We start from the raw sequence: 22054 nt of genomic DNA on the forward strand, positions 1-22054 counted from the left end.
CGGTGAGATATCGCTTGGGCCCCTCCCTTCCGATGTATCGGAAGCCGGTGTTGCTCGAAGATTGGTACACAAAGACGGCGCCACTAGTATAAACGTATAAACGGTTGGGGACATTTTTTTGTATGGAGTTACCGTTCTTCTCCTAGTGAGTATTATATTCTTTGGCCGAGATTCGCGCACGAGTGTGGAGGAGGCTTAATACGATCGAGCATGCTTTTTGGACTCGGTTTTTGGACCATCCCTAGACTCTCACCCTAGGTCGCGGTCCGGTGCGCTCGTCTATTAGAGTTTTTATAATTAGTTTCCATCTGTCAAATATGTCACAATGGTCAGTGGTCACACCGGTCTTGACACTACGACAAAGAGTAGTTTATTATGCACTACAGTTTCTAATAGTGCAGTGTTGGTGCAGTGTAATAAATTAAAATATAAAGACTTGGCTTAAAGGTCTCGTAACCAGGCCATAAAAAAAAACACTACTGTCAGTTTCAGTCATCTGTCAGTTTCAGTCGTCCGGCGGAGTAAAATGTGGAAATGGGAGAAATTATATTCCGGCAAAAATAAATAATAAAAACGCAAACGTAAGTACAAATACATCGCCAATATACGTATTTGCTGAGGCTTGATAATATCTAACATTACATCAATGTTTTCATGACTAATACACGACGTAAAATACGTAAAAACTGTTTATTTCTATCATCGTCATCTCTACCTTTATTCAAATCCTGATATTTATTTTAACAAGAGAAAGTATATTTTAAATATATATTATCGAGTAAACTGTAAAATTAAATTTGCATGTCGCTTCTCGACTTTTATTAAAATATATTGCTTATATTGTGATCTGTATTTTGCACTATTTTAAAATGTAACTAAACGAAATTTACATCAAACGGTATTCAATTAAAGTCGGATATGGTTAATAGAAATCTTTAAACATGAAATCTTGTTTCTTTGTGTTTGAAATCGGTAGAAACTTAGTAAGAATAGTAGTTTATTATTAATTATTTCTCAGCAGGGGCCTCTGGCACTTCGCCAATCTTGTAACCATTAGCTAAACATTGCCAGTCAACTGTAAAAATATGGGTGCACAAATCATCTCAAAAATATGGCCCATAGCTCTTATGTCAGCGAATTAAGAACTATGGGACGTATTTTTGAATAAGTTGGCTACACCCATATTTTACAGTTGACTGTATGTTAATTTTATGTTTTCAATGACTACTATCTGTTTAGTAGTACACATATCAAATCAAGCAAATCAATGCAATATATAAAAATTACTGATTTATCCAGTTATTTCATAGAAAGTCCTAGTTAAAATATGAGCTTGATCGCTACACTACTACATTTATTACTGCCATAAACTGACTCCCATACATTCAAACTCTCATTTTAAAATGATATGCTTTAATTACATGAAATGTGACATGAACATGTTGTTTTAAAGTGAGAGTGTGACTTTGATTGTATGGCGGCTGCTAGTGTGAATCTTATAGTCAGGAGACCGCACCAATCATGGACATGTTAAGTAGAGATTCCACAAATATTCGGCAACTATTTGGTAGTCGGCCTATTCAGCCACTTTGCCGAATATTCCGTATTCGGCCGAATGTTGCGTACTATTCGGCCGAATACCGAATATCTGTTGCACCTACCTAATAAGAAAAATAACCAAAAACTAGGTATATTTAATATTTAAAATGTATTCTTGGAAAGTAGGTAAATACAACTGCACGTTTTTGAGCATTTGTTGTTAAAAAATATTTTATTTTTATGATGGGTCCGATTTCATTGACTATAACTACATTCATTAATTCTGTTCAACATAAGAATATATCTTAGCAAACATTGTGCTTTCTTGGCGACCAGTTTTCATAATAATTGTGACTCAAAATGTTCGCATGTCATGCCGAATATTCGGTATTCGGCCGAAAGAGGGGCCGAATATTCGGCATTCGGCCAAATTCACTATTCGGGGCATCTCTAATGTTAAGCACAGTAGTACCCAGTAACGGACAGCAAAGGCGTAAGGGGCGTATTTTGAAATTTCGCGCCCCGGGCCAATACGTTTCGCCGCCCCAGAAGTCAAGGAAGAAAAACAAAATGCAATTCGCCAGGGGCGCCATATGGCCCATATGCCGCCCCGGGCGGATTGGCGCCCCGGGCCATGGCCCGGATGGCCCTAGGGTAAATACGCCCCAGGGCGTAATGCCTTATAGCCCACCATATATGATCTTTATTAGTTATTGACCATCAGTTACCTGAAAATATTGTTGTTAGTTTAAAAATATAGTGTGTGTTTCTTAAAAATTTAGTTTACGGAATACCCGTACCTATGTACATTGTTTTCAGATGGCGTTGTTCATGAAGCAAAACTTCTCCCCGCCGCTGCTGTCAAGGAAATGGGTTGCTATAAAATTTAGGCCTAATGTGGTAAGAGATTAAAAACTTTAAATTTAACCCCTTTAGGATAAATTTAAAAACAAAACTGTCTTAAACGCCTCCTAGTAGGTATGCCTACACAAAGCAGGAGGTCCCGGGTTCAAATCCTGGTGAGGGCATTTATTTGTGTGTTCATTACAGATTGGTCCTGAGTTATGGATGTTTTCTGTGTAATTAAGTATATGTACATATATCTATATATTATATACCAGTAGTACTAGTACCCACAGCATAACCTTATTGTGGGCTAGGTATATTGGTACAAACAGGCGTGGCTCACTTCGCGATTTGGTCGCGTCGCTACAAGTACATGCGGCCCACACCAATTATGGTGTTTAGCCATAGTAGTTGCCGCGCACCACTACGGAACGGACGCCTGCTCGCGCTTGCGCCACCTTGCGGTCGTATCTGTCGTAATAGACGCGTTTAGTTAGAGAGTGAACCTTCCGTACCTAGTACTATTATTTATTGTGGTATAAATATGTCCTATAATATATATTTTCTGTGACAGTTGCTATACAGCCGGGAGCACATCGTCTGTATATTAGAGAGTGGTCTGCTTTTCCGAGAGGACAGTGCCACCGTCGAGCAGGAATGCCCGCCTCCTGAAAAGGTAAGCATTTAAACTATTTAAAGTCAAGCCAACTACTTTGGGTCCAACCGAAACCGGGTTTTTTGCCGAAACCGAAATCGAACTTTAAGAGCAAAACGGTTTAGGTTTCAGTAAAAAATACTGTTTCGGGTTGTGTGCTTACGTTATGGTTTGTATGTAATATGTATGACTATGTATTAATTCGAAAAACAATTCTCAGATCTAAGATTGTACGATGACCTGTATTTGTATTCTTTCTTTGATTATTGGCATGTCTGTATAATGATTTTTGTTCCAAGTTTTCAAAGTCGCTGTGACTCTGTACCGCTTGTGGCGCACACAATATTTTTCATCAAGCAAGTGTGATGAAAAACTAAATAAAATCATAGAAAAATATGAGGAAAGAGTGGTATTTTGTAGTTGACGAAAAGTCTAATGCTCAACAATTTTCAGTTAATTAACCGGAACTCTATTTTCAACTCCTGCTTGTAATATTAGCTGTAAATTGTTTTAGCAGTACATTTTTCGTCAGTAGTGACACTTGTGACAAGTAGCGGAACTGATAAATCCATTACTTGACGCTAGATGTCGACTATGAAGTAACTGGCGTTTTAAACTGAAATAAATGTAGTAGTAGTAGTAGTAGTAAAATACTTTATTGTACAAAAAGAAACATAAAACATGAAAGAATACACATCATTAGTACAAAGGCGAAATGTCATATACTAAGAAAAAAAAAGTCAGTAAGAAGTGCATATACTTGGAAAAATTCGACCTATGCTGCTCTGGCTCGGTTGCCGAATGGCGCAGGCACCTGCCGCGATAGCAGAGGATGCTAGTTCGATTCCAGCCTGGGGCACTGGAGGCCTTGGTCACTTTCTCTTAGTATATGACATTTATTTCAGTTGATAATTTATATAGTTGTGTTTCTAGTTCTATTTGAAGTAAAAACAAATTAAAATATTTTCTGAAAATAATTTAATTTGTTCTAATATTTCTAATAACTCGCGCTTTGGTAATAACACTGATGTATGGAGTTACCACTCTTTCCTTACTTATATTTCTCTATGATACTATATGTCCCCTCCCCCTCTCCCCCAGGTGTGGGCGGCGGCGGGCGGCGGCGGGTGGGGGTGGTGCACGCGCGGGGAGCGCGGCGCGGCGCTGCTGGCCGTCGGCGCGTGTGTGCTCGCCTTTCCGCCCAAAACGTGAGCTCCCACATTAAACATAATAAAAAAAAACCGGACAAGTGCGAGTCGGACTCGCCCACCGAGGGTTCCGTACTTTTTAGTATTTGTTGTTATAGCGGCAACAGAAATACATCATCTGTGAAAATTTCAACTGTCTAGCTATCACGGTTCGTGAGATACAGCCTGGTGACAGACGGACGGACGGACAGCGGAGTCTTAGTAATAGGGTCCCGTTTTCACCCTTTGGGTACGGAACCCTAAAAAAAACAACGGGTTGTACTCCGGGAGTGCCGGCAGAAGTGAAAACTTAATGACATTGTAACAGTTTTTCGATCAGGTCACGTGCCCGTCTTACGCTGTCGCGAGTTTAACATATTTTCCCTATCACAAAAAGTGCACTGCGCCGTTAAAGAAGTTTTCACTTCAAAAATATCAATAGGGTATTTTCCTACTAGTCAAATCAGTTACTTTTTTAGAACTGTCAAAACGATTTGCTAATATGGAATTTATATGAAACATTACATCGTGACGTCACGGTCAACTCACCTACTTTTTATATTTCTATCCGATTTATTAAATAGAACTTGTGTTTAAGAATAATGGTAACATTCCATTTCTAACCGCAGCTGCAATACCGGTACTGAACGCGTCGCTGTTATTGTCAATTTCCATAGTAAAATTGACAGTAATGCAGCTGCGGTTAGAAATGGAATCTTACCATAACTCCTATCTGTGTTTTTCTAACAATTATCTGGTGATTTATTTCATGCATGGTGTAAAATAATTTATTTTAAATACAGTATAATGTCCTATTGTTACGGTTGTAGGTTATCCCGCGGTGCGCTGGGCCGCGTGGCCGCCAGCCTCGCGTGCGGCGTGCTCGCCCGCGGCCTGCTGCGCCGCCGCGCGCGCGCGCTGGCCCGCCTCCCGGCGCTCTGTGACGTCATGCGCCGCTACCTGGCGCTCGCGCGGCGCGCGCAGGCCTGCGTCCGGGACAACGCGCAACACAACACTCTGTGAGTACCACTACCACCCAGTACCGTCCGGGACAACGCGCAACACAACACTCTGTGAGTACCACTACCACCCAGTACCGTCCGGGACAACGCGCAACACAACACTCTGTGAGTACCACTACCACCCAGTACCGTCCGGGACAACGCGCAACACAACACTCTGTGAGTACCACTACCACCCAGTACCGTCCGGGACAACGCGCAACACAACACTCTGTGAGTACCACTACCACCCAGTACCGTCCGGGACAACGCGCAACACAACACTCTGTGAGTACCACTACCACCCAGTACCGTCCGGGACAACGCGCAACACAACACTCTGTGAGTACCACTACCACCCAGTACCGTCCGGGACAACGCGCAACACAACACTCTGTGAGTACCACTACCACCCAGTACCGTCCGGGACAACGCGCAACACAACACTCTGTGAGTACCACTACCACCCAGTACCGTCCGGGACAACGCGCAACACAACACTCTGTGAGTACCACTACCACCCAGTACCGTCCGGGACAACGCGCAACACAACACTCTGTGAGTACCACTACCACCCAGTACCGTCCGGGACAACGCGCAACACAACACTCTGTGAGTACCACTACCACCCAGTACCGTCCGGGACAACGCGCAACACAACACTCTGTGAGTACCACTACCACCCAGTACCGTCCGGGACAACGCGCAACACAACACTCTGTGAGTACCACTACCACCCAGTACCGTCCGGGACAACGCGCAACACAACACTCTGTGAGTACCACTACCACCCAGTACCGTCCGGGACAACGCGCAACACAACACTCTGTGAGTACCACTACCACCCAGTACCGTCCGGGACAACGCGCAACACAACACTCTGTGAGTACCACTACCACCCAGTACCGTCCGGGACAACGCGCAACACAACACTCTGTGAGTACCACTACCACCCAGTACCGTCCGGGACAACGCGCAACACAACACTCTGTGAGTACCACTACCACCCAGTACCGTCTTTACCATGCGGGCACACGGGGCCCGTGCCCAGGCCCCCATCCTCAGGGGGCCCCGAAGGACATAGTAACTAGTTATTGTCGATACGAGTACGGAAAAGAGGAAATTCGAAACGAGTGGCGATAAATTAAAACACGACCGAAGGGAGTGTTTTAAATCGACACGAGTTGCGAATTACCTATTCGCACGTGTATCGCACAACGTTTTACAGTACATATGGCCCTTTAAACTTTTTACATCGCACGAAAAGTGCTATTTTACGCACTAGAGCGGGAAAATAGGACCATATGTATAGGTGAACCAGGATCTATTGAGGGTGCGCCATGTTACGGAAATTTGTTGGTACTAATTTCTAGCAATGGCAACAACTTTAATAATAGACAACATCTACCCTCTATGATAGTTGTCAATATTGACAATGTAAACATTGCTTTGTCTAGTTTCGTGTGAATTATTATTAGACTGCAATAATCATGCCGAAAGTTTTAGATTTTACAGAGAAAAAGTTGTAAACGGTGTATATAGTTATTTATTGAAAAAAAAAAACGTGCGGGAGAGAAATTTCTTCCATTAGAAAACATAACAAAATTACCACCTGAATTGACGGGTAAGTTTCAAACTTATGGACAAATGTCACTATAGTCAGGTCGTCACGATTTGGTTGATGTCTTGTAATAATTTGATTTGTGTATTAGGTGTATCGCATGCATCGGTATCACGGATTGCTAGCGAAGGGCGTAAGGGCGGAATTAAACGACCAAACCTAAAAAAAAGAAAACAAAAAAAGAAAATAGATTTGGATGATTTTGATTTATGTGTCATACGTCGTAAAATTCACGAATTTTATAGCGTAAAAACCGAAGAAATATCCAAACATCAAACTTCGCACTTATTAAAGTTGTCGGAATAAAACAAAAATCATCTGCCAATTTCCATTGTCCCCACTATACAAATTGTTGCTATATAAAATTCAAAACGAGCGCCCTCTTGACAATACTCCCAAAATTCTGGTTTACCTATACTGTAAAGTATATTTGCTTACTCATAATAAATAGAAGATCGTTGTAGAAAAATGTTAAGTTTCATTCGCTTTCTTTACTTTCCTAAACGGCCCCAAATTCTTATGTGCCCAAGGGCCCCAGCATAGTTTAAGACGGCCCTGCTGCCACCACACTGTTACACACGGAGCATAGAGAAATATAAGTAAAGAAAGAGTGCTAACTCCATACATCAGTTTTCTTACCAAAACGCGAGTTATTTCGTAGTCGACATCTAGCGTCAAGTAGTGGAACTATCAGTACCGCTACTTGATACCAGATATCACAAGTTTCGCTACTGACGAAAAATGTACTACTAAAACCATTTACAACTAATATTACAAGCAGAAGGAGTTAAAAATAGAGTTCCTGTGAATCCAGTTATAAGATTAGCTGAAAATTGGGTACATTCCTCTACTTAAAATAAATTATTTCACACCATGCACGAAATAAAGCACCAGACCATTATTAGAAAAACATAGATAGCAGTTATTTTTAAACACAATTTCTATTTAATAAATCGGATGGAAGTATAAAAAGTAGGTGAGTTGACTGTGACGTCACTACACACGTTTTCATATAAATTCCATATTAGCAAATCGTTTTGACAGTTCTAAAAAAGAAGCTGATTTGACTAGTTGGAAAGTAGCCAATTGTTGAGCATTAGAGTTTTACTTTGCCGCTACATCTATAAAATAGTTTATTATGCTCTGTTTGAGTCCAAGTTGAGGTACAGTATTATGCTATGGGGAAACAGCTTCCAATACAATATCAATAGAGCTCTAATCGCTCAAAAAAGAGCGATTAGAATCATGTTTCGCATCCCACATAGGACGTCTTGCAGGCAGTATTTTGAAAAAACTTGGTATCCGTACGGTGCCTAGTCTGTATGTGCTCTTATTACTCACGGATCTCGATAGCTCAAGATTTGAAACTGATGAGGAACAGAAGTTGCGTAAAGTGTCGCGCACCAAAAATATAAAAGTAGAATTAGATAGACGCCATCATCAAAAATAGAGGAACACTGTGTAAGACACCGGGCCGTTAAATTGTTTAACAAACTACCTGTAGAACTTAAAACAATATCAGAAAGTAATATCTTTAAACACAAATTAAAACTGTTTTTATTGAGAGGGTGTTTTTATACTGTACTGTAGATGAAGTGTTCGATTTTGATTAGTCCCAAGTGTTGATTTACTTGTTTTTGTTTAGTTTTAAGTGTATGTGTAAAATGTATTTTCAAACACAATCCTGTATTGTTTATGAATAAAATACTATGACTATGACTATTGTCAACTAGTAGAACCGATAATGTCCGCTACTTGACGCTAGATGTCGTTAATTGACGCTTATCTTCAGGGGTTCGGTCTCGCAAGCACTGCAAGCCACACACGAGCTGCTCTGTCGCCAGCAAGCGGCCCTGGCGACGCTCATGTCGCGCGCGTCGGTCGCGTTGCTAGGCAACGCGCCGTGGCTGAGGGACGACCTGGCCTGGGCCGAGCTGCCGGATGCCACGGATCCTGTGCAGGTACTTTATACACATTAATATTAACCCCCTTATTCATAAACGAGCTACAAACCTCAATTAGCTAATAATCGTTTGTCCTTAACTGTCATTTTGACTTATGTATTTGTAAGAAAGGGATAAAACATAGCACGTTATGAATAAGGGGGTTAACCTTTTCAACGCCGTGTCGAACACAAAAGCTGTCGAACACTCGGACGCCACGTCACCGAAGTGTCAAAACTGAAATTGAACTTTTTGCATATGCACGTCTGTGTTGCTTTAAAAAAAATTAAGATCTCAAGGCCAAACATAAATCCGCGCGATGACCGAATCTTCCGTCGCAAGTTTCACGCGGCGCGCCACATCATGTTGTTTCCCTCTAATTTCCTGGCCATATATAATATTCAACTCTATTGACAGCTATTAAAGTTCAAATATAAACAAATATTTTTATTACATGAAGTAAGTGTTTAAATCTTCTTCGTTATTGCAGAAGATCCACCACGCGTTCCTAGTGGTCCAGTCCACTTTGCTGAAGCACATCGCAATGGCACACTTTACACAGCCGTTACACACCCAACACGTCTACAAGAATCACAACGAACGGCTACACTGGATACACACAGTACTATTACAACACCTCCTTGAAGAGTTCGAAGAAAACTATGAAGCTTTGGACCGTATGTATAGAATATTCAAGAATTATGGTACCAAAGATGTAGAAAGGAAAACCTTCCCCGTGAACGATAGGTGGTTGTACTCTGAGGTCCATAGCGGAGTCGCTAGAACTTGTCTAGATTTAAAAATGGCACTTGAAAAGTGTACTAATCTAGACATGTTTCTAGACTCCTGTGCTATTAATGACCAGGAGCTAGATTTAGATGTGCTTAATGAAGATATTGATAATCTAATTGATGAATTAGCTAAGTGTTTAAACACTATGCAAAGCTCTCAAATTAGGCTGAAGAAGTTGCAAAGAAAATTTAATGTTCAAGAAGAGAGGAAGGAAGAAAGTGTTTCGGAAGAAGAAGTGGTTTTGAGATTAGAAGATAAACCGGTTGAACCTAAAGATGAAGTATTCTATTTGATCAAAACTGAGGAAGATAATGAAAGGGAAGATATAGCTGATGTGACGACAGCCCCGGGCAAGAAAGAGAGGGAAGCAACGAAGTTTATGCTAAACGAGTTAAAGAGGAAACTAGTGAAGAGAGAAGACGTTATGCGAGAGAGGGAGAGGCAAGCTTTAGTCAAAACTATGCCTGAATTGAAAATCGTTCCTGAATTCCCGAGACAGATGGAGGACTATACTGACAAGAAGGGGTTTATAAAGAAAATTATCAAAGACAGTAATAAGGACAGACTGTTCAAAGATTATAAAATAGGTTCTAAGACAAAACGTAAAAGGAAATATAAGTTTAATGTAAATAAATATGAAAGCGAATCTGAAATTAAAGATACATTAGAAGCGAACGCTAAATTAAGCGCTAAAAGTAAAATTGTAAGCATTTCTAGTAAGAATAAAGAATTGATTCTCACGAAATGGAATAAAAAAGAATCTAAACCTGAAACGAGCTATTCTTCAGAGAAAGATACTGAAGGATCTTTCAGTCAAGCGTTCAATAATACTGTCAATAACGCTGTCAATAAAACAATCAACGAAGCTGTCAATAAACTACATACAAAACCGGAATCGAGCTACTCATCTGACAAAGAATCCGAAGCCCAAGCGGTCAATAATACTGTCAATAAATCTATCGATAAAACAGTCAATCAAGCAAACAATCAAATAAAATTCACAAAAAAAGATTTAGATTTCTCCACATCATCTGAAAGCGATTATGACCACGAACACCAGATGGCGTTGTTGAAAGATATAAGAAGGCATAGAGTTGCCAGGAAAAAAAATCATCCTGTCAAACGCGTGTCCATAGACATTGTAGACGAGAGTTTGAAGCCCATAGAGTACAGTTTTGGGACTGGTATGGCTATGGCGTCTGTGTTGCAAGTTAACAATTTGAAAATAATGCCCAATATGGGGGCTGAGGAAGTTTTCATTGGGGATGGGGAGGTGTCCAATGATAGCGGTAACGATGAAGATGCTTAATTTTGTCTATAGATTTATATTAATTAAAAAAATATGATGTTAAGAATAAAACTTTTATGGTGTAACATGGTTAAACCAAGGAAAAATAATACTCATAAAGAGTATGATAGAGTTGTGAGGGTTTCGATGCACGAAAGTCTAACTTACAGTGCGACATAGAATAGTAGAAATTAAATAACTGTAACTATAAAAATTGCATACTAAATTGTTGCCATGTTTAAGCATTTTACGTCAAAAATTTGACAGTTACGTAGGAAGTGGCGCCCTCAATAATTTTCTACAATTTCTTATCGAACTTACTATGCACAAGGAAACGTACCGACGATAAAGGTAGATGGCACTTTGGCAATGTACATGTGCACATATGTTTCCGATTCAGGCCACAAGATGGCAGACCCTCTATCGCGCACGGTCCCTATATCGTTCGAGCACGGAGCCTTGGTGTCGATAATCTATTAAAGGGTATTTTCAGTTAAAAGTGTACCATTTACTTTTTTTCGAAAATCCATCACCTATTGGGTTATTTCTACTCGGAATCAGGAGGACTATCGATTTAAAAAGAAACAAAATGCGTCCCAAAAAATGAAAGTTTTTTAGCGCATTTTCACATACATTTTGTATGGACCGTTACAAAACTGACACCCAAAATTTGTATGAAAAATCTGGGGAGACTTTTTGACGTGACGACGTCTTATAAATCGATGAACACCGGTAGAATGCACGAAAAAGTGTCACGTTGTGAACAGATCTCCATGGTAACGTTGTGGACAGATCTCCACGGTAACGTTACGGCCACGTTTTCTTATGACGTTATCACGCAAAATTATCGTCCGTAAATCAACTTTACAGACAACCATTTTATTTTTCTTTGTCTCATTCAATTGTACTCGTGATTCTGAGTCTAAATAACCCAAAAGTTTATGGCTTTTCGAAAAAAGTAAACGGTACCATTTTTTCTGAAAACCCCCTAAAAGTTTTTTAATTTAAAAAATCAATGTGCATTGCAATGGCCTCTAAGGCCGAGTGAAATGATCAATTTTAATAAAACTTAATTTAAAATCCAAAAAAATAATATTTTCAATTATGTTTGTGATGTCTGTGCTTTTTTAGTCATTATCGAAGTCCTGTGATTATAATAATTGACAATTGTATTTGATTAATGGAAATAATAATTATTAAATTATTGCATTTATATTTGCTGTTTTTTTTTCCTTTTACCCTAACGAAGATAATAAGGGCCACTTGGACCATTCACTAACCCGGGGTTAATCGGTTAAACCTGGAATTACCATGGTTACCAGTACAATTTGAGACTGGGTTAACGGTTTAACCGGTTAACCACGGGTTAGTGGGATGGTGCAAGTGGGCAAGAAGTGGGCCTAAGACTTGTAAATGTAAAATAATATAGTCGTAGTTTTTCCAGCTAAAGTAAATGGCGCTGTACGACACATTTGGGGTTGATATTAGTAAAGAGAATTGAGTAGGTATAGAGGCTTATTGTCATAGTAAATTTTCTAGTCACAGTAAATTTACTGCCATGTCACAACACAGGATTAAAACTTTTAGAACGCCATATGACTTTGACCCAGGTTCTTTCACCGACATGTGTTAAATATTAAACGGTGTCGCCATCTACACGAGTATAGGCCAGAGGTATGGCGCCATCTTTACGAGCATAATTTTTTCTTGATTTTCCGAGGCACGTTTTTTTCTTAGACTTTATCTTATACACTTCATATATCTTTGATATTTGTCTAGCTAGGATAAAGTAAATGCATACTAAATATTATAAATGTGAAAGTGTGTCTGTCGTTACCTCTTCACGCTTAAACCGCTGAACGGATTTCATTTAAAGTCATAGAGATAGTTTTGCTTCGCGAGGAAGGACATAGGATAGTTTTTATGTCGGAAGTCATCCCTAAAGAGTGTGAAAAGGGGGGTGGAAATGAGAAAATTAATGATATGCCTGTTAATTTGTGTAAGCAATTAAGCATATTATGCTCAAAATTATAGCCATTAGATTTTATCCAGGCGCTATACTTACTCTTGGCACAAAATAAATAATTACCGTATAGAAAGGACACTTCCTAGAAAAACCGAAGTTTGACAGCGATTCAGGGAGGAATCATGCTGTCACTTTCTAATGTATGGCACTATCCCTATCGGCTATTTAGGATTGTCAAAATTCAAGTCATTTTCTTATCTGTAGTCGTGCACACAAAGGAACTTCAAGTTGTGTCAACCCTAATAATTGCTCGGAGAAATGCTGAGCCGAATGGAGCCGAGAATGCCTGAAGGTAGGAATGTCTTCCCACTGCTCTTGTTACTAATTTCACGCAGACGAAGTCGTGAGCAAAAGCTAGTATAAAATAAAAGTCTTTGGTAACAAAGTAATAAATGTATTTCTTCCACCATCTATTAATAATACAAATATGCCATACATAACATAATTTTAGTAATTTTCACCGATAACCTTAATTGCTCATGCCCTAAATTATGATTTTCAGTAGGCACTGTACTGGCTGTGTGCGCGACAGCGGCGCCTGCCTGGCGGCCATTTATTGTATTTTTTTTGTGTTACTTTGGAATGTACCAATTACCGATGTTTTTTCTAAAACTACATCTTCCCGTTTCTACCACCTAAGTTTAAAGGTTTTGCACTTTTTCTAGATAAATAATAAATAATACACAATGTCCTCTTAAACATCTTAAAAAGTAACAAGCAAAAATATATATTACATAACATAACTTAGTGTTGTTTAAGTAGTCATAAGGTGGTGGTACTAGTGCTCGACATGCTAATGCCCAATAGATGACACCCTGCTGTCACTTCCATTGACAATGACTTAAGTTTCAAGATGACATGTACTGGGACCGCGTCGATCACCAGTACCACACCACCTTATATGTATATAAATTAAAAACTGCAAAATATGTCAAATACTAAAAAAAGTGACCTAGCACCCTCCATGTAATATTATTCCTTCAATTTTCTAATACAAATATAACAAAAAAAAAACAGATATCACAGCTTAGCTTTCCTATCCAGCCCGTCCACTCCATACAACAAAAACTGCTCAACAAACGCCGCCATCCTCTCTGGATGCATCACGTGTACATCATGTTTTCCATCCACTGTGATTACTCTATAGTTTTTGTGCGGGTAACAAGTTTCGTCAAGCGCGAACGGGGTGGCTTTGTATGCGCCGCGCTCTAGAGACTCCGTGGCGACTATTGTGAGAGTGGGCGTTTTTAGATTGGTGTACAGTTTTCGTAGGTGCTCGGATGTGTTCGGCGGGAAAACGACCGTTTTGGCCCGCTGGTCGTAGATGTATCTATGGAAATGACACAATATGGTTAAAGCCTGCTGTCCACATTGACATATATCTAAGGACCTTATGGGCACTAAGAATGGGGCCAGTACAGCGGTGTGCCGCACACGAATTTGTGCCAATCGTGCAGTCTACGCCACAACGCGATTGGTTGATGAGTTCGCATCACGCGCGTGATTGGTCGCAACTAGTTGCGTTAGACTGCACGATCGCAGGCGTGGCTCACTCCGCGATTTCGTCGCTTTGCAACAGGTAGCTACAAGTACATCCGTCCCACACCAATTTTGGTGGCTAGCCATAAGCCGCGCGTGGCGCTGTCGCCACCTAGCGGCCATATCTGTCCTGATCTTAACAGACGCGTTTTGTTAGAGAGTGAATCTTCTGTACCTAGTACTATTATTTATTCTGTGACGATTGGTTCGAATTAATGTGCGTGACACCACTGAATTGGCCTGATAGCACAGACTGTGCCCTATGGCCTTGATCACACGTACCGAGTACAGTGGCGGGAGTGCCCTCGGATTTATGTTTTAATTTTTAGGGTCCCGTACCCAAAAGGTACATACGGGACTCTATTACTAAGACTCCACTGTCCGTCTGTGTGTCACCAGGCTGTATCTCATGAACCGTGATAGCTAGACAGTTGAAATTTTCACAGATGATGTATTTCTGTTGCCGCTATAACATAAAGTACTAAAAACAGAATAAAATAAATATTTAAGTGGGGCTCCCATACAACAAACGTGGTTTTTTGCCGTTTTTGAGTAATGGTACGGAACCCTTCGTGCGCGGACTCGCACTTGGCCGGTTTTTTAATTCACTGACAGTCTGTCAAACTCACCTGACGAGCCCCTCCCCCAGCGGCTCGGATATCCTGTCAAGCACCATGCTCGCTGCGGCGCCTGTCAGACCTCGATTTTGCTCCAGCATTGACAGCGCCTGTCAATGTCAAACGGCTGTTAAAATGTCATACATACATACATCACTGGCTCAGTGACCCAAAGAGGATCGTGGCCTCTGACACAAGAGAGCGCTGTAGTGCACTCACACTCCCTTAGTTTAGCCCTATATAAGCTCTTACATTATGTTATTGAAGACATTATAGATCGATACTCCAAGCAAGTAGTTCCATTCAACGTCCCACCTCACATGGCGACCTTGCCACTCTGCCCTATTCTGCGCCAGTTGGGTATTCCGAGGGCGGACAGGTATTTTAGGGCTTCGTCACTCCAGCGGTATCTGGGACGCCCAGACGGACATTTTCCCCCCGGGTGCCCCACATACGCTCTTCTCACAGCACGATCCTCCCCCATCCTCTCCAGGTGACCAAGCCAGCGGAGTCAGCGGAATGTCATACACCCAAAAATGTATTAACCCCATGTACTAGTATATAACTAGGGTTGCCAGATCGAAAGGTGCTATTATCGGGAAATAATATATTTTTTTCGGGATTTTGGGACTTATGTCGGGAAAAAAAATATTCAAATTAAAGTAATTGTATTAAAATCAACGATATTTTACATTATTGGCACTACGTCAGCTGCTCTGCCCATAGACGTTTTTATATAAAAATAGTATAAATTATCTGAGAACTTGAACAAACAAAAAAAAATCGTGGCGTCGAGCGGTTCGACGCGGGTCGCTCGCTCGCTCGACGACAGTTCGGAACTTGAAATTATTGTTTTATAACGTGAAGCTGTTTTTCGGGACAGTTTTCACTTCGTCGGGAATCGGGAACACATGCTAAAAATCGGGAGAATCCCGCCAAATCCCGACCATCTGGCAACCCTATATATAACAGAGGGGTGGGGGGAATGACCGAACGTAATAGTCTTATGTATCTCTTCTTATTCTAGAGTAAGACCAAGAAAAGTCTGTAGCGATTTTGATAGCCCACGCAGTGCAAATGTTATTTTAAACGTCAAACCTCTATGAAATTATGACGTATAAATAACACTTGCACTGCGGGGGCTATCAAAATCGCTGCAGCCTTTCTTGGTCTAACTCTACCTATATCATCTTTATATTTGACAAAAAATATGTATAATAGCCTATTCTATTCTCTTTTCAAACACATTAATGCAATAGGGAATATTAGGCAAAGCTCTGCGTAGGTGGCACCATTAGCACATACAGTAAACAAACCTCATTGACACATCATGCGTCACTAGGTCAATCACATGGCCCACCGTGAAACACGACAATCGAAAGTTCGGTTTCTGCCTCTCTATCACTCTTGCTTATTCGGTCGATAGAGAGCCAGATAAAGAAATTTCGAATTTCGCGTTTCGCGGTAGGCGTACCTGTAAACAAACCGCCTTGGTGCATCAATATGTCATATTTGATTGTCTGTGAAAACTTGTCAAAAAACAGTTTAAGGCACAGTATGTATAAGTTAGTCTATGAATTTACTAGAGTCGGTAGTGCTGCACTCTGGCGGCAGAACATTGCAGTAATATCCCCTATTAAAATGGCTTACCTTTTCTCTTGTGTATTTCGGAGCATTCTCCTTTGGCGAGTTGTAGATGTGATACTTCTGGTAATACCTCGTGAAGTAATAATGGTACCTGTAAAAAAAAACTCCTGTTAACCATAACCTAAATAGCTGCGATCTGAAAACCTATTTGACACGTCAAAATTATTTGCACCTCGAGCTTTTTGAGCTTCTAGCGGCTCAAGACCCCAAATGGCATATACAGATTAACATATTAGCGACATATTAACATATTTACAATACTAGCGACCCGCCCCGGCTTCGCACGGGTAAACCTTAACAAATTATACACCTATACCTTCCTCAAGAATCACATAGGTGAAAAGCGCATGAAAATCCGTTCAGTAGTTTTTGAGTTTATCGCGAACATACAAACATACAGACGCGGCGGGGGAGTTTGTTTTATAAGATGTAAGATGTATGTGATGCTGTGTATATTTACACAGCATTACAGTTCACACCAAAGATATTACTTAAGATGAAAGCCTTGCGCGCCATTTTATTTTTGAAGTGAAAACTTCTTTAGCGGCGCTGTGCACTTTCTGTGATGGGGCAAAAATATTAAACTCGCTTCGTAAGACGGACACGTGACCTGATCGAACAACTGTTACAGTGTCATTGAGTTTTCACTTCTGCCGGCACTCCCGGAGTGCAACCCGTTGTTTTTATCTTCTGTTAATATACTATAACTACGAACAGTGGTAACAAGTGTAAATAATCCGGAGAAACGCTAAGATATGAGAGGAAGAGATTACTCACCATGCAGCGAATTGGTCCGGTCGGATGGTGGAGTACGCCGGTGTGGGGTCGAAATCCACCACGAACGACAGTCTGTCAGGGTACGACAGGTTGTATACTTTACCTGCAACCATATGATTTTTAATTAATGAAGGAAATAAAGTTTTATTTATTTATTTATTTAACATACACACAACCATCTTTACAGGCTATCTAATTGGAATTTTATGGAATTTTAACACACAAGTAACTAAACAACATAGGTACATTATTACAAATTACAGTAACACAATACATATAACTTGGCCTTTGTGAATTCGTTCAAAGAACAAAAAAACAAATCTAGCTCGATCGCTACTCGATTAAGGGTCCGAATTGCGCGCGTAAACCCGGGCCTGGCGAAGGAGCTGCGTTCGAGCGCGCGGCTCGGCCAGCAGGCTCGGCCGCCGCCGCCGCCACACATACCGATCTGATACGTTCAAACGCACCTCTGCCAGGACTCCAGGATTGCACAACTTCCCTCGTACCAACTTAAATATATATGAAGCTAGCCCCAGTTCCCTTCTAACTTCAAGTTTATTGTATCCTACCATTCCTAACACGTACAATGTAGGATACATTAATGGATAAAAAGGGTATACTCCGTATAATTTTAAATATATAAACCTAATAAATTTATTTTGAATTCTTTCCATCATTAGCCTATATTTCGACTCGTGTGGACTCCAGATGGCCGCATTACCCTCTAGATGGCTCCTGACAATTGCCTCGTACAATACACGTATCGCATTGATGTTAGTAAACGCATGAGCCTGTCTCATCACAAACCCCAGATTTCGGAAAGCCCTTTTACATACTGAAACAATATGGTCTCGAAAGGTGAGGTCGGACTTCAGCAGCACCCCTAAGTCCTTCACTTCTTCAACGCGCTGCATCGGTGTCTCTTCTAACACATATTGGTAGCAAATAGGATTCCGAGATCTGGTGAATGAGAGTATGGCGCACTTTGCCGCGTTGAAATGTAGCTTGTACGTTTTACTCCATTTAACCGCTCGATGTATGTCCTCTTGTAATTTAATACAGTCAGAGCTGTCATTGATTCTGCAGACAAGCTTGAGGTCATCAGAAAAGAGTAGACAAATGGAGTCTCTAACAACGTCAGGGAGGTCATTTATCATTAAAATGAACTCTAAGGGACCCAAATTGCTCCCCTGACTTACGCCAGACCTCGTGAAATATGGTTCTGACACGTGATCAGCACAGTCCACATACTGGCGCCTGTTACTCATATAGCTGGCAAAGAAAGTAAGTGTATGCGGAGTGAAACCCGCGTTTGCCAATTTCACGAGTAAGATATCAAGGTCGACGGTATCAAATGCCTTCCGGAAGTCGAAGTACGCCACGTCCACCTGGTCTCCTGCATCCACTGCCGGCACTATATTGACCATGAGACGCAGTAGGTTACCTGTGGTACTGCGCGCCTTCCGGAAGCCATATTGCGCGTCAGTCATTTGGCCGCTAGCTTGGGCCTGAACCGATTGGTAAATCGCAGACTCAAATACCTTAGCTACCGCGGTCGCCCGTGACGAGCGTGAACATAGGGGGTTCTCACCTAGCAGAGTCCCTAGTGAATGCCCCATGAACCCGAAGGTCTTCCAGCGGAAGTGTCTCCGGACCACCTCCATGGCGTACACCAGGTCGTGCACGGACATCATGACGCCGGGTGGGAACCAGTCTGAGTGGGCGTTTCCTGGCAGTTCCATGGCTGTAAAGAAAAGCTTTAATTACGGCCTTATTCTAAGGGCCGGTATAGACGGACTGCAACTTGTACGGGAATTGCACGCCGACGTTGCAGTTGGCGTACAGTTCCCATAAAAGTTGCAGTCCGTCTGTATCGGCTCTTAAGAATTATACGCATCAACACTATCAACAGGCATTAGGCGTAGGCGATGTAAGCCAGAGTGGCATCGCGCCCCAAAAATTCAAAATTCAAAAACTTATTCTGTAAGTAGGCCTCAAGGTAAGGACCAGTAGCGTCTATGGCACTTAAGACTATTGTGAGTTCGCTGTGATAATGATTCAATGAAGTATTTTTTATTTTTACATTTTTTAAGCTCATCACGAGGTCTACAACTCGCAGAGTAATTTTTTCAACCATTTTTTTTGTGTTGGTGCCTTGGTGTTGGTGCTTACCAATGTAGTAGAACCGGTCAGGGAGTCTCTCTATGATGGGCCTCCAGCTGGCCGCTGAGTCCACTGCTCCGTGTACCAGTAGTACAGGTGGGTTGAAGCAGGAGCCCCATGCCACAACTGCAACATAATGTAAAATTAGTCCTCCACTTAATATTAACATATCAACTTTAAAATACGTAGTGTTTCGTATTACCGGCCAAGTGCGAGTCGGACTTGCGCACGAAAGGTTCCGTACCATTACACAAAAAACGGTTAAAAAAATCACGTTTGTTGTATGGGAGCCCCACTTTAATATTTATTATATTCTGTTTTTAGTATTTGTTGTTATAGCGGCAACAGAAATACGCCATCTCTGAAAATTTCAACTGTCTAGCTATCATGGTTCTCAAGTTACAGCCTGGTGACAGACAGACAGACGGGCGGGCGGAGTCTTAGTAATAGGATCCCGTTTTTACCCTTTGGGTACGGAACACTAAAAACTACCCTCCACCCATACCCTTTCCTTATTTTCCCATCTTTTTGACAAATCATTTATTTTTAACTCACACATGACCTTTAACAAAATAATATTGCAAATAAAATAAAAACAAGTAATAATGTTAGTAATGACATTGAAGAAAACATTAATATTCTCTTTTATGAGTTAATTTATGCAACATTGTCGATTGTGAAAGAACATTCTAATCTTATTGCTGCATTTTTATAATAAAATTGTTACTTACATTGTAAGTATGGGTGGTATTCCACCCAGTACCGTCTTTACCATAAGGGCACATGGGGCCATGCCCAGGGCCCCCATCGTCAGGGGGCCCCGAAGGACAGACAGTAACAGTATATTTGATTACCCATAATAAATAGTAGAAAAATGTTAGTTTAATTCGCTTTCTTTACTTTCCAAAAGGGCCCCAAATTTTTAAGTGTAGTTGTTGTTGAGCAACACCTAGTATTTGCGCATTTGAGTATACTTACTTTCTTAATTGATGTCAATTTATTAAATTATTACAACAATTAATTGCGAAAATCTTAGTGAAGAATAATTTAAAGTAAGGTTTAAAGACGTAAGTCTTAGTAATTAAAGTAAAGTTTAAACTAATCTAATAAAAAAAATATTTTTACATTCCTAAAAATATACTACATACCTATATAAATGAATAAAAATAATAATAAAATATTTACCACAAATTCTCCCCCATGGTGCTTCGATAAACCATTCCTTTTCAGTGTCAAGCATTTTTTAATACACTATTTTATTTACACAGTTTTTTACACTAAACAATTTGGGAATATTCTCTTCTTGCCGTTTACAGCTTTCGTTCTATGTGCTAATATTTCACTAATAACGTCTTATCGTCTTAATTATTAATTATAATATTATAAATCTTTTCGTTTCTTCAGTATTTACTATTTATGATAGAAATTCAAAGATAACAAGTTATGACCAACATTACTGATAATAAACACTAGACACTTAAAACACATAATAATTCAGTGAGTTTTATATTTATGAGACAGTAAACACACACTGAACACTGCTAGAAATTAAACTAAAACATGACTAAACCTTGACTAAACCTCAACAAATGTAGCATAAAATATAAGTGTTGAAATAAAGCTACAAATTAATTTATTCTTATTAAAATCCAGTTTGTCTCAAAGGACTTTCATCATAATGGTCACAGCACAAAGGTAGGTTATAATAAGATATGGACAGATTGACAGGTGACATTTTGAGAGATGCGCGTTTTGTTACTGCTAGTAACGTATTTTTTCTTGAAGAAGTAAAAAAATGCGAAGAAAATTAGATTTTATGACCTTTATATTAAGGTGTAAATTAGAAGAGCAATATTTATGACTGTATTAAGAAAATAAGTGCAAATTTTACACTTCAACTTCACTATCTTTGCCTAAATAACAAAGTCTATGTATACTGTGTATGTATAAATAAACCTGTTTTATGAGTTATGAATGGTTATGAGTACCTAATAAAAAATGTAATAAGTAGCCAAAGTCTAATTTAAGTATAGCTACCCGGTCAAAGAGTATGCAGTAAGTAAGTAAAATAGTTAATTGTGTGTTATTCTGATCTGTTTGTAATCCACTTTCTGATCTAAGCTTTAAACGGATTTACATGCATCTCAGGGTGGTATTCCATCTGTCGAATATCTTGGTCGAATGCCATTGCATCTCACTCTCTTATTAAGCAAAATGTGAGACAAACAGAGACAAAATACAAATTGGACAATTGGGCAGGTGGAATACCACCCTTATTTACCTATTGAGAGTTCATTGGGTTAAGGCGGCGTGGCTCACTCCGCGATTTCGTCGCTTTGCTACAGGTAGCTAAAAGTACATCCGTTCCACACCAATTTTGGTGGCTAGCCATAAGCCGTGCGTGGCGCTGTCG

The 22054-nt window shown here is 40.3% G+C and overlaps 3 protein-coding genes across 3 annotated transcripts in view; 2 read left to right on the forward strand and 1 right to left on the reverse strand.

Annotated features, from left to right (window-relative positions):
* The window catches only part of LOC134803288 (zinc finger protein 57-like), a 124501-nt gene that overhangs the window by 68590 nt on the left and 33857 nt on the right, over positions 1-22054 (forward strand). The window lies entirely within an intron of this gene.
* On the forward strand, positions 531-10952 carry LOC134803255 (uncharacterized). Its single transcript, XM_063775988.1, has 7 exons — positions 531-581; positions 2359-2439; positions 2960-3061; positions 4142-4248; positions 5058-5246; positions 8642-8810; positions 9283-10952. The coding sequence occupies exons 2-7, from the start codon at positions 2359-2361 to the stop codon at positions 10891-10893; spliced, it is 2259 nt and encodes a 752-aa protein (XP_063632058.1). The 5' UTR covers positions 531-581; the 3' UTR covers positions 10894-10952.
* On the reverse strand, positions 13857-20979 carry LOC134803368 (serine hydrolase-like protein). The gene is made up of 7 exons (XM_063776176.1): positions 20827-20979; positions 19651-19767; positions 19070-19222; positions 17479-17581; positions 16705-16792; positions 15067-15164; positions 13857-14228 (listed from the first exon to the last, which is right to left on the reverse strand). The coding sequence occupies exons 1-7, from the start codon at positions 20879-20881 to the stop codon at positions 13919-13921; spliced, it is 924 nt and encodes a 307-aa protein (XP_063632246.1). The 5' UTR covers positions 20882-20979; the 3' UTR covers positions 13857-13918.

Source organism: Cydia splendana, chromosome 26, assembly GCF_910591565.1.
Source record: "Cydia splendana chromosome 26, ilCydSple1.2, whole genome shotgun sequence".
NCBI lineage: Eukaryota > Metazoa > Arthropoda > Insecta > Lepidoptera > Tortricidae > Cydia > Cydia splendana.